The 13,601-nt window shown below is 43.5% G+C and overlaps 2 protein-coding genes across 3 annotated transcripts in view; one reads left to right on the top strand and one right to left on the bottom strand.

The window, feature by feature from the left end:
• LOC115406914 (uncharacterized) overlaps positions 1 to 13,601 on the top strand; it is a 110,793-nt gene that overhangs the window by 83,160 nt on the left and 14,032 nt on the right. The gene's annotated exons all lie outside the window — the stretch shown is intronic.
• Positions 2,861 to 4,610, bottom strand: LOC115407096 (uncharacterized). The gene is made up of 5 exons (XM_030117461.1): positions 4,447 to 4,610; positions 3,801 to 4,139; positions 3,587 to 3,712; positions 3,454 to 3,482; positions 2,861 to 3,353 (listed from the first exon to the last, which is right to left on the bottom strand). Exons 1-5 carry the CDS (start codon positions 4,481 to 4,483, stop codon positions 3,231 to 3,233), a joined length of 654 nt encoding a protein of 217 aa, XP_029973321.1. The 5' UTR covers positions 4,484 to 4,610; the 3' UTR covers positions 2,861 to 3,230.

Raw genomic sequence — 13,601 nt, 5'->3', positions numbered from 1 at the left:
CCATGATGCTTAGTGCCATGCCATGTCTCCTCTGCTGTGTGCAAATAATTCAGAGAGTGTGTGTGTGTGTGTGTGTGCATGTGGTGTATATTTATTGATGGTGTAGTTTTTATTCTTTTGTTTTTATGACTGTTTTTACTGTTCAGCACTTTGCGTTGTTTTTATAAATATGAAAAAGTGCTCTACAAATAAAGTTTGAAGTTTGATATGTCTAATCCTGAATGAACTCTATCGTAATAATTAAAAAAACACTGATCAAGCATCATTCATACTTGCTCTATTAATGGGTCTGATCTATTTAAGCGCCATACATGTATAAACAGGCATGCAATGTCATTTTCACTAATGAGATAAAATGGCACTTTGTTCAATTTGTTGGTTTTGATGTTTCCAAAGTGAATCAAATGACTCGCTTTATTGCTCTTGTCCTGTTTGCTGAAGTTCACCAATTCCACAAGTCCGCTCAACAATTTTAAACCGTCACGGTGCGGGAGACGGGAGACGTGGCAGCGAGCAGACGAGGTGAGAACAGAGGTGATCTGGACTGAAACGGAGAGGAAAACAAGGTGAGCCCGGAGCACGGGATATATAGCGAAACATGAAGAAACACAAGCTGAATTGACTGAGAGAGTTCTATACAGTCTGGCATCCGAGAGTGGCAACAGCCAGCTTATATATAGAGAGGAACACGTGGAACAGGTCAGGCCACTCTTCCAACAGGTGATAGCAATCAGCTGAGCTGATTACACCGCCCACACCACAGCACGTCCACCTGCAAACAGAAGGGGAGGGGAAATGACAGCACAGCAACCCAGCTCCATCCAGGTCGAGGAGCAGGCATGACATAAAGGTTCAAAAAATAAACAGTCACTTCAATCACTTCCTGTACAAAGTCAGTTAGCATAAGTATTCTACAAATATTTTTTTTCCTTATATGATGAGCAAAAATTTAATTGAAGACAGACGTGAGACAGTTTTCAACAGGTTGATCGAAACACGCTGAGTGCACACAAAACACTCATCTGAGAACTCATGTTCATGCGTTATGTTGTTTACCCACGATGCACACTGGATGCAGTCCGGCTGCGTTCCAGCTGCGGTCCGTCTCCGGTCCGGTATACTGTAGCACTGTGATTCACACCGCCTGCGGTGTCTCTGCAGTCCGCTGGAAGAGGTTGCCAGATCTGTCGCTCTCCCCCGTAAACAATATGAAACCCGTTTAACTCAATAGGAAGCAGCCCCAACCGCCATCTCGGTTGAAAATGCAAGTTAAAACCATATTTTTATGAATAAAAAACAAGTCAGAAACACATAAGCTGTCCGATGTGTTCAAAAAGGAAGCTTGATTTGGCAGAAACCCACCCAATCTGGCAACACAGAGCTGCTCCGGTCATCGAGCTGCTTTGTGCCATTTTATAATAATAATAATAATAATGCATTGGTTTTATATAGCACTTTTCAGGACACTCAAAGACGCTTCACATTGCATTATTCATTCACTCCATACTGGGTGGTGGTAAGCTACTATTGTAGCCACAGCTGCCCTGGGGCAGACTGACGGAAGCAAGGCTGCCAATCTGCACCATCGGCCCCTCCGACCACCACCAACCACTCACTCTCACACTAGGCAACGTGGGTGAAGTGTCTTGCCTAAGGACACAACGACAGTTTTACGCCTGCGGGAGTGGGGATCGAACCGCCAACCTTCCGGTTATAAGACGACCTGCTCCACGAACTGAGCGAGTGTCGCCCGCGTTTGGAGTCATTTGACTTTCCTGCAGTGACGAAGTACAAAACCATTCATTCTTCTAAAGCGTATAATGACTACATGACGTTATTTATTCTGTATTCTACCAGAAGAATTAAAAAAATAGAATATTAAGGCAAAAACACGACACAGATTTTATTTTGAAGTCACTTATTTTGTAACACGTATCGCGTTTCCTTCCGGCACCCGACTTGCTTCTGTCGGGTAATTGACGCGGTAGGGCCCCGCCTGCGGAAAAATACGGTATCATAATGAGTATTTATCTGTTTTGAGGGTGTAATTCATCTCTCTTTAGATTTTAGTCTCTAATCATCCATATTTGATTGATTTGTTCAAGTAGCACATTACCTCTGGCAGTAATGTGCTCATAAATATAATGAAATAAATAAAACAGTTAAAATGACCTAAAATTCGATGACGTGTAACTTTGGACATTCCAGACCACGGTGTATTCATCCTTAGTTAATATATGCTGTGTATTTAAGGGGTGTTTTACATCATGAGTTTGGTTGTTTTCTCAGAATAGAAAACTATTTATTTTAGGAGGATTCAGCTGATGTTAATACAAAACATACCATTTTTTTTTTACAGAAAGAGAAAGTCATTGAGAAGCAGTTAAATACAGAATTGTGAAGATACAAATCAATAAAACAGTTTTGAACAACTGCATTTTTTGAAGTAGGGAAACATGTTTAAAATAACATTAGTTTCATTCATTTCTTCACAATGAACCGACACAATGAAAGTGAATAGCTTAAAAAGAACTGTCGAATAATAAAAAAGGCAGAAACCTTCAGAACACATACACATCAAGAAAAAAACAAAAAAAAAAAATCAGTAATGCAAAATAAGAGTCAAAATTAAAACCTGACAGTGGATTCAGTGTTCTGAAAAAAAAGAAAAAATACACCAGAATCAACACGATGACAACAACTGAAGAGAAAATAATGAGATTAAATGGACTACACTTATATAGCACTTTTTACCCTGCACTGACAGAGGCCAAAGCGCTTTACACTGCAATATCACATTCACCCATTCACACTCACACACAGAGGCAGCTGCCATGCAAGGCGCTCAGTCCATCCACTGGGGGCAATGTAGGGTTCAGTGTTTTGCCCAAGGACACTTCGACATGCAGACAGGGGGAGACAGGAATTGAACTGACAACCTTCCGATTGAGAGACGACTGCTCTCCCCACTGAACCACAGCCGCCCTAAAGTTTAATGTCATTGGTATAATATAATTTCAGACATAAATACAAGTCGTATGCAGTTACTTATGAGTACTGATGACTGGAATTGAACTTTATACTGAATCAGAAATTCGCAAATGAAATATTTAAAATGATGTAAATTGAACTCAAGCATGAATCTCAGTTGTAACTTAGTAGACATTTTGCCAATATAAATGTCCCATCAACATGATTTAGCAGATCAGCATGAAGAGAGCGTAAATTGTTCAGTGGTGAAAACGCACGTCACTGTAGAGCGTCTCTTTCTGAGCCAAGCGTGTGTTTCCTCTTTCTTTATCTTTTCTCCTGCTGAAGGTTGGTGCCGAATAGGTCAATGAAGCTTCATCACCCTGAAGAAATAAAAGAAAGCGAACAAATGTTCAGACTTTAATAGCATGAAAATAACTGAAATCGTCTTATTTTTCCAGTTACTTCATTCTGAGACTTTACCTGCTGATCACTGCTGGCTGGTTCTTCATCTGTGAAACAGGACCAAAAAAAAAATGAAATGAAAACTCTTTTTTTTTAAAGTAACCTAAGGCTTTACTCAGTGTTGAATATACTGATAAGAAACTTCTGTTACCACTGTGAGAATCCTTCTTTTTATTGGCCCAGATGAGATAGACTGAAACAGTCAAACTTGCAGCCAAAGCAGCACAGACGATACAAAGAGCTATAATTGCATTGATCAGAGTTTGCATGTTAGGCTCTGGGTGGAAAAACAAAAAAAGTCAGTCATCATGATTATTTTTTGAAGTTCAGAAACCATTTTACAAGAAAAAATATTCTGATCTTACCTTTAATGTCCAGTTTTGCTCCATTTCCAAACATGACCTCTCCACATGCAGCCACAGCACAGTAATAAGTACCAGCATCAGAGGCACTGACGTTCATAGATAAGTTATAGAAACATTTCTGGGAAGAGTTTCCACACTCTGCATTGTCTCCATGAGTATAAATGAAACTGGGGTGAGATTGATGTGATCCTGCTCTGAACCAGTGAACTCTGTAATCTTCTGAACATGTTTTCTCCTCAGAGTCAGAGAGGACCGAACACTGCAGAGACACCGACTCTCCTGGATGGACCGCAGCAGACGGAGGAGCTTGAACGACGTCAGAGATGGACAATTGGGGTCCTGGGAGGAACCAAATAAAAAGTAAGAAGCCAATCTAATAATAATAATGATTAAAGTTAGTAAATATGGAAGTGTAAAAAATTGAATTGAGATTTAATCAAAAATTTAAGCAACAAAGTCAATCTACAAATAACGAAATGTTCATGAACACATGATTAAATGTTAGATGGTGGAATTAGGTGAGTGACTAAATGATTCAAATGCATGTGAACAAATAAAAAAGTTTTCATATATTATATTATATAGAAAATTATAGAAATATTGATATATTTCTATATAGATTAAATAGAAAATTGGTTCACTTTACCTTTAACTTTGAGAAATATTCCTTTCAAAAATACCATGTCAGTCCAGCTACTGGTCAGTATGCAGTAGTAAAGTCCAGTGTCGTTGATCTGAGTTTGATTAATGTGCAGAATGAAAGTTCCAATTTCGTGTTTGGTCGTATAATAAGGAGTTTGATTAACATCACTTGAAGTATAGCCAATTGTTTTTCCCAAGAATTCAGGCTGGTGACCAGAGATGATTCTGATCCAATACACAGCTTCGATGTCCTCAATCTGAAGAGGACATGTAAAAGTTACACTTTGTTGAGCAGCAACAGACTTTATCTCAAAGCTCTGATTGTTTGCTCTGCCTGAAAGAAACAAAGACAGCCATTAGGTATAAAAACATATTTCAAAATGTTCTTTCATCATTAAATGTAAGAACACTGAATCAGATTTTTTCAGAAATACTTACAGTCCATTGAGATCATCAACAGAAAACCAAATGTGACAAACATTTTCTGAGAAATCCTCCACTGACTGTGTTTCAGTGAGAGCGTCTCCTCTTCTTTTGTAATCTCCTAAAGTGGGAGGGTCAGACTTCTCAGTGATCTGATTGGCTTCTCGTTACACGGAAGGATGTGATGAGAATAAATCACAGTAACATGACGGACGCCCCCTTCTTGTTCTGTACAGCACTTTGTGATTCTATCTGCAAAAAGCCCAATATAAATTAAAGCCATCGCCGTGAGTGCTTCACTCCCTTCTATTGCTGTCAACGTCTCGTGCTCATTAAATTGACATTAACACCGCACACTGCGGCCTCCAAAATATTACCGACTTTATTTGCTGTCAGTCAATCATGCATAAAATCACTAACCCTCATATTTTTATTGCTTTTGCATTTTTTTGTGGTCTTGGATTGGCTTCTGGCGTGCTTTAAAAATGCTCCCATGTAAACCTTTATTCGGAATTACTGTTTGCATGTAAACTCGAGGAACAGATCTATTTAAATCCGACTAATTAGATCGGACTTAAAAAGCATCATGTAAACGGGGCTGAGTGCGTCTGTGTCTGATGTAACACTGCAATTTCCCTGCTTTCTTATCTTATTTTATAACGCAATTTGAAACTGAATAGTTACACAATGACTGGGTTTTGAGAGAAATTTCTAGAAGCCAAACCATATAAACTACAGGATAGAGCTGATTGACTTTTCTGAGAAGGAACTGACAAAGGAATTTTCTGTCAAATATGAAAAAGATTGGTCAAGGTCATTTTTAAAATTGCATTATAATCGTTGCACACCCCCATAGGTGGTGCTGTAGCATCTATCACAGTCATTCATATATCAATGTAACCAGCATCATGCATTATTGTGACGAACAGACGTTCGTCACTGGTGAAATGCACTGCACTTTGCACACAGACACTTTTTTCTCTCATTCACATTGCACTAATGCACACAGCACTTTAAAGAAGCTAATTTGCACATAAAGAATAACTTGCACAATGAATGTCATTTTAAATTATTTATTTATTGAACGGCCATCTGTCTGTAGGTCTGGTCGGGCGTGGTGGCGGATCTGCAAGACAAACAAATGACAAATGAAATTGGAAACGTGCAATATATGTGCCTGGTTTTAATTAGCTTTTCTTTTAGGTGTTGGCATGCATGCAGTGAGTGTGGAGAAAGTGTTGGGTGTGTGAATGTGGTGAAGTGTGTGTGTGTGATTTTAACTCACCTTCTGCTCTTGTGTCCAGGAGTGGTGTCCGGCCAAAAGATTCCCCGGGGGACGGACACCACTAAAGAAAGTTCTGGGCTGGACCAAGAGTGGAAATGGGTGGGGGGTGGTTTCACGCATTTTAGATATGGTTTAGGATTTCATGTATTTATTTGGGGTCGTTAGTTTGGTTTATTCTTAAGTATGGGTTTTGTTTTCTTTAGGTTATTATCATGAGTTTATAGTGGAGGATTTAACATAGTTTTAGAGATCTAATATTATGTTTTATACCTCCTGGAGTTTTTATGGTTTTACCCTATTAAGCTGGGTGTACTTAAGGGCCCGAAGACACTCAGTAGAGAGACTGTGATTGTGTTGGCGGCAGCTGTGATCTGTGTGCTGCTGCTGGGGAAGCCAAACTCCTGGAAAATCCTCCAATGCACTTTTGGCACTTCTGCACTTTATCGTTGATTTTTGCACAAGGAAATAAAAAAGAAGTGGACCACTCAACTTCAACTCATCCCTTGGTGCTCACTGTTCCTCCGCCGCTCACACCACGCTGTTTACAATTATATAAGTGATCAAAAAGTCAAGTCAGTCGGACAAAGTATGTGGGTGTAGGGAATTTTTATGTATATTTTGTTGGGGTCTTTGCGCCCCTGATGGAAATGAATTGGAATTGGTCAAAGATATTATAGACATTTTTGATCAGTGTCCTCTGCCAGAATTTCGTACAGAGTTTGAAGTGTGTATGTCAAAGTCAGGAGATTGAGGATGGGGTAAGGGGGGTGGGGGTGGGGGGGGTGCAGTTCAGGCAGCCCAGAGTGGACTGGTGCGGCAGGAAAAGAAGGCATTTATGAGAGCTTGTTATGGGGAGACTGAGCGACACATAAAAAAAAGCTGGCGTCTAAGATGGCCGCCTTCCTGTTGGTCCCACAGATTTGAGCCAAGAGAGTTTTCTGTTTGTCCCCTCAAGCTCTGTCACTGGTGTGAATTTTGTGTTCCTACGTCAAAATATGCCCACTCTGTGGGCCATAGGGGTCTGATTGTAGGTGGCACTGTTGAGCCAGTGTTGATCTGTCACTGGAGGTATACATTTTATCGAATTTTTCGCCGGGCCGGTTGCGGAGATACCAAAAAAACGCCACATTCAGCTAGGTTAGTGCCGAATAGATCAATGAAGCTTCATCATCCATGTTACTGCACAGTTTGGTAACTGTGGAAGAATGTTAATGTTTTAGGTCTATGGTAGGGGGTGCTATAGAGTTGAGTTGTATTAAACTTTATAATGCATTACATGAGGACCATTATGGCACTTAACTGACTGTAATATGAGTGTTCTAGGACAATGCCTGAGCTCGTGAGAGGCTGTCGAAATAACAAGAAATGAAGGCGTTTTTCGACGGCGTGCTGTGAGGGGACTGAGCGACGTATCAAAAAAAGCTGGCTGATTATTGAAAGTCAATGTGTCTAGATCAGCGGTTCTCAAACTGTGGGGTGCGCCCCCCTGGGGGGGCACAGTGCGATGCCCGGGGGGTGCAGTGCAATGCCCGGGGGGGCGCGTGTGACCGTGGGGAACATGCTTTTTATTTTCCGCAGGACTAAAATAAAGTGTAATTGCACATCCACTCCAGTAGTTGGCAGTGGCGCAGCTCTACGGTGGAGGATTTTTTTGCAACGAGCTGGCGATGTGGAGCGCAGTAAACAAACCCTGAGACAACATGAAGACATTTTTAACAGGGATGAAAAGAAAGGCGGAGAGAGACGAAGATAGTGAGTCAAAAGAGAATTCTGGCTGAGTGTAGAGAGGCAGGATCCACTCTTAGGGCAGAGGTCTGTGGGCATTATGCTTCCTTTTGCAACATCTTACCTTTGTGAGGCCAAACCTCGCTTTGAGAAACCGTGCACTGCAAAACGTGCTCATTGTAGCCATTAATCCTGGCTTCCTCATTTTGATAAAAAAAGGAAAAAAAATCAGCACAAATTGTTTTATTCGTTTTTTTTTTTTTTTTTTTGTAGGTTAAAGTGTTTTATATATTGTGCTCCTGAATTAATGTTGCTGAAGTGAATTTGAATTTGTTATTTATTGATTTTGTTTAATTTTATTTTCCAGCAGCAAATGGTGCAATAAGCCTGTCAAAAAAGTTTACAGTTTAAACAAGGATATTATTATTTTTTGAATTTCAGGGAAACTGTTTCACTTAAAAACTTTTCTTTTACAGGCTAATAAACAATGTTAATAAAGTCACTCTTGTAAGTTGAACTATATCTCTTTGTTTTTTGTTGTCTTTAATGTTAACAAGGATGTTATGCAGAGGTGTACCTATAACAATTTTATAGACAAATGCTATTTGTTGCATTACACATTACATACAAAAATATGTTTATATGTCCAAACTTTTATTTCACCATCAAGTAATTGTGTGAAAATATGGTAAACGTTTTAGACATACACTCAGTTTTATTGAAAATCTGGATGTTGCCAGTGTTCTTTTTCCTGTTTGGAACCATTTGATATGTCTAACTTGATCAGACAGTGCTCTGATGCATCAAAAATTGAACTAAATCCATATTTTGGTTGTGACGAAGTGGAGCAACGAAGTGGAGCGACGGATGTGGTATGGTGCTGAATGATTAAAATAGCAAGTTACTTGCTGTGGACCGTGGAGCAGATCCTCATGATGTGGAATGAGGCCTTTACACCCCACAATAAGTAAAAAACACAATTCCAGTAGGAAAAGGATGTTAAACAATTTTCTGTTCCTTCAAACACTCATAAATACATTCAATGAGGCTGTTTCTTTGAAGTAAAGGTAGCTTCTAGTTTCAATCAAGCAAATTAAAACAGCACGAATTTACTGGCATGTACTGTAATGTGTTAAAAGAAATCTACTCAGTACGCAAACTCCAAACGTGACATGTTGGTGATTTCTAGGTTTCGCTGAAAAAAGCCACAGCATTCACAGAAGACACTAAATTGTTTTAAGGTAAATACTCACATTTGCTGATGACATCCTGATTGGAGGACCAATCAAAATACTCTAAAACAAGAAGCGGGGCGAAATTAATAGTTACTGGACGTAGCTCCAGTTCTACGAGTAAGTGCTTAGCCTGCCTACGGGCTTCGCTAGTGGCAATCCCCTTGGTGCAGCCAATCAACTGAGACCACAAAAGCTCGACGCACCAATCCCTGCCACCCGATGGCACAGCTCCATGCCCCGCTGAGGGTATACCCCGAACTGGAGGCAGCCATTCTCCCTTCTTCTGAATCAGCCAATTACGGGAAGCAAACAGCTGGGCCAGCAGGTAGGCGGGCACGCACTTACTCGTAGAACTGGAGTTATGTCCAGTAACTATTAATTCTACATCATAAGTGCTTAGTCTGCCTACGGGCTTCACTAGTGGCATAAAACCAGGCGAAGGCCGTAGGTCGATGAATGTACTCCCAGCTGGCCTGCTGACGAGATTCATGCATAAGACATTGGTGTCTTATGCATTGCCCTGGACATTGGCCAAGACATTGGTGTCTTATGCATTGGTGCGGAAGGCGGAAGCAAACAAACCGTACGTCCAGAACGGCCGCAGAACTCCCAAAGAACGAGGCGGACATCCATATGCCGAAGCGCCGACCGCAACATGAACAAGCATCGCCACAGCGACACACACACACACGCTGTCCAGGGCAAGCCACAGCGGCAGGCGGGGAAACCCCTGGTCCGCGACCCACACACGGGAAGCGGCAGCCGGACTGGAGAATCCAGTACAGCAAGCGGTAGAACTCCTGTTCCCGCGAACATTGTCACTGTAACAACATCCGAAGACCGTGGCAGAGCCAAGTGGCAGGCGGGGAAAAAAGCCCTGGCCACCAGGGACGCGGCCGCCGGGCAAGAAGACCAACACGGCAAGCGACAGAACTCCTGTTCCTGCTAAGCACCATCACAGTCGCAACATCCGCAGACCGCGGCAAAACCAAGCAGCATGCGGGAAAGCCCTGGTCTGCAAGCCCACTTGGGATGTGGCAGACAGGCCAGAAGGACCGAAAAGGTTAAGCGACAGAACTCGTGATCACGCTGAAAACCGACATGGCCACAGAGTGGCATGGCACATATCCGTCAGATATGAACGCACAAAAGTGGACGCAGAGGCCCAGGAGGCAGCCTGGAAGATGTCACTCACCGTGACACCCCTGCACAGGGCCGCAGAGGCAGCCACACGCCGCGTGGAATGAGCACGAATAACTGCCGGCAGCGAGAGATTCCGTGCCTTGTAGGCAGATGCAATAAGGCCCCCCAGCCAGTGGGCGAGACGCTGAGAGGTCAGAGGGAATCCACGCCCCTGGGCTCCAGACCTCACAAACAGCTGGTCTGTGGTGTGAAAGCCAGCTGTGCACTGGACATAATAACGCAGGGCCCTAACCGGGCACAGCAACCGCAGCCATGGGTCGTCCTCAGACGAGGCAGGCAGGGAGCTAAGCGTTCTGATCCGGATCACTCGCGACTGGAAGTCCGAAGTGATCACCTTGGGATGAAAGGTCGGGTTAGGCCAGAGATGCACGGGTCCCCCATCCTGGCTGAACACCATGCAGGATGGGTGGACCTACAAGAGAGATCCCCAACTCTCTTGGCAGATACTAGCGTGAACAAGATGGCGGCCTCGAAGGAGAGAAAGCGGTCCTCCGCCTGCTCCAAATGCCCAAAAAAGGGGGGGCCCCTCAGAGGAACTCCATGGAATCCCAGGCACTGCTCACCACAGGGTGGTCTAGGGTGCCTCCCCATCCTGCGAGAGACGCATCCGTGAACACCTCGACGTGATGCGATACACAGCCCAGGGGGACTCCTTGCACAGGAGAGCAGGATCGATCCAGAAAAGGAGATCCTGGCGTGCCCGGGATCGAGACCTTTCTGCATCCGTCCCGCTTCCCCAAGCAGCGGAGGCATGCAAACCACTGTTGCAGCCTCCGCATGTGTAGAAGGCCCAACGGTACCACTGGGTGGGCTGCGGCCATTAAAACCCAGGACGGTCCTGACCAACGGGAATCTGACCACAGGTGGTCACTGCAGACCTCAGGGCCAAGAGGAGGAAGGCTCGCCTGTCCGCAGAGAGGCGGGCCATCATAGAGAGCGTGTCCAGCTCCAAACCCAGATAAGCCATGTGCTGAACTGGGGTGAGTGCGCTCTTGTCCCGGTTCACCAAGAACCCCAGGAGCTCTCCAGGAGGTGTTTGACCATCAGCATGCGGAACCTCCTGGTGGCTGTGTGAGTGTTTAGGACCTGCAGGTCCAGAACGGGTCTCATGCCTCCGCTCTTCTTGGGAACCAAGTGTAACACCTCTCGGAGTGATTACAGTAAAGTTTCAGTATCATAGGCACAGTGCTAGGTTCGACAACTGAGCAGTGAGGAAAAACAACCTATTAAAGACCACAGACCACAAGATAAGTTTGAATTGCCGGCTTAAATTTATATGGAAGACAAGAAGAAACAATGAAAATAACACAGTTGACAAACAGATCACAGATCCAAATCACAATGAAAATAAATGAAATGTTCTTTCCTTTAAGTGATTAGATTCTCAGTCCCTTTTGTTTAAACCTATTTGGTTTAAAAGGTTTAGTTTTTTCAACCTAGGTTTCTAGTTTCAAGTTCTACCTTTAAGTCTCTTTTACGGAGGAGCAAGATGGCGCCTGTGTCTGGCTTTGCGTCTGCTGCCTCCCTGCTCTGGCGGATATTAGTCTGCATCATATATTGCATTATATATTGCTATATCAAGCCAGTCAACTATAATCTGTGTCACAGCCGTCATTCGCTGCACTTGTAGCCATTTGAGAGCACATGAATACAGCGTGTGTTACCTGGGCCGCATATGAGGAGTGCTTTCCTCCACCTGTTGAGTGTGAGGCGTCATCTTTGGAGTGCCTACTGGTAACCAAACGTCGTGCCAGGAGAAGGAAGAGGGGCTCGCGGGCTGGAGTACAGTCCAGGCGGAGGAAGCTGAGGGGTTGCACATCCTGGGACACCGGGTCCGGATCCGCTGGTGATCTGCGTTGTTTACACAGGATCCCTGTCCACGAACCCGGTGTGGATGCGGCCCACGCGCCACCGGCATTTTGCTTCCCGCTTCTGTGGCTGCAGACTGATCGTACCTTTCCAGCTCAACCCGCCCGGCACCTGCACCTGCACCGGCGTGAGCGAGTCCTGCGGGCAGTCTCTGTGGAGGATACCGCCCGGGTTGCTTCGAAGAGCCGTGCGGGTCTGCGCACATCTCCAGCGCTGCGCGCGCAGCCGATACGCTTTGCTCTCCTAAACGCACGCTCCATCGCGAACAAGACGCACTTTCTGAGTGATTTATTCTCAGACAAGGACCTGGACTTCATGGCCGTGACTGAGACTTGGCAGAAAGGACAGGAAATTGCCCATTTGAATGAAGTCTGTCCTCCAAACTGCTCCGTGTTTGGGACTTCGCGGATTGCTCGGCGAGGAGGCGGTCTTGCGCTGATCCACAAGGATTACTTCCTGTGCAGGCAAATGAAGCCGGGGACTTACAATTCCTTCGAGCTTCAGTTAACAAAGGTTGGTCATTTTAATTGTTTTTATTGTGTTTTAATTTACAGACCCCCTGGTCCTGCACATGAGTTTCTAAATGAATTTTCAGATTTTTTTTATCCTCGATAATCAAATTTGACAGAGTGCTGATTCTGGGGGATTTTAATCTCCATGTAAATGACTCCTGCTGTCCTGTTGCATCCGAGTTCTTAGCAATCACTGACTCTTTTCATTTTAAGCAACATGTTTTTGGTCAAACGCATAACAAAGGCCACATGTTGGATCTCGTGTTCTCCTTTGGTTTGGACATTGATTGTCTGAATGTGGTGGACATTCTTGTGTCTGACCATTTTTGTGTCTATTTCAATCTTTCCATTAATGTGGAGTTGTGCACCCAAGAGAGGGTTTGTCAAAAGCGCTGCATCAACCAATCTGTTGTTAATCGATTTTCTGAAATGTTTCAGCCTTGTTTTGATGATGTGTGTAACGATGCAGAATCTTACATGAATTGTTTTAATGACCACTGTGAATCAGTGCTGGACATGGTTGCGCCGGTAAAGCACAAAATTGTGTCTTCTAAAAATTCCCAGCCATGGCTAAATGAGGAGATAGCTTCATTCAGGAGATCTTGTCGAAAGGTAGAACGGCTGTTTAAATCCACAAATCTTGAGGTTTACAGATTACACTTAAAAGAGATGATTTTATCACTAAATGAAATGATTAAACAAGCTAGGTTTACCTATTTTGCTAACGTTGTGAATTTGAATAAGAGAAACCCCAAAGTTGTTTTTGATACAATTCAGAGAATTGTATCACCTTCATCTCCACCTGTGCCTATTTTCACCACTGATGACTGCAACAAGTTTCTGAAATATTTTGTGACAAAAGTGGAAGACATCAGACAAAATGTGAGTCTGTCTAATGTGAACATGA

Source organism: Salarias fasciatus, chromosome 2 (assembly GCF_902148845.1).
Source record: "Salarias fasciatus chromosome 2, fSalaFa1.1, whole genome shotgun sequence".
NCBI lineage: Eukaryota > Metazoa > Chordata > Actinopteri > Blenniiformes > Blenniidae > Salarias > Salarias fasciatus.
Note: the sequence above shows the minus strand (reverse complement) of the source record. Positions and strands in the feature narration are given on the sequence as shown.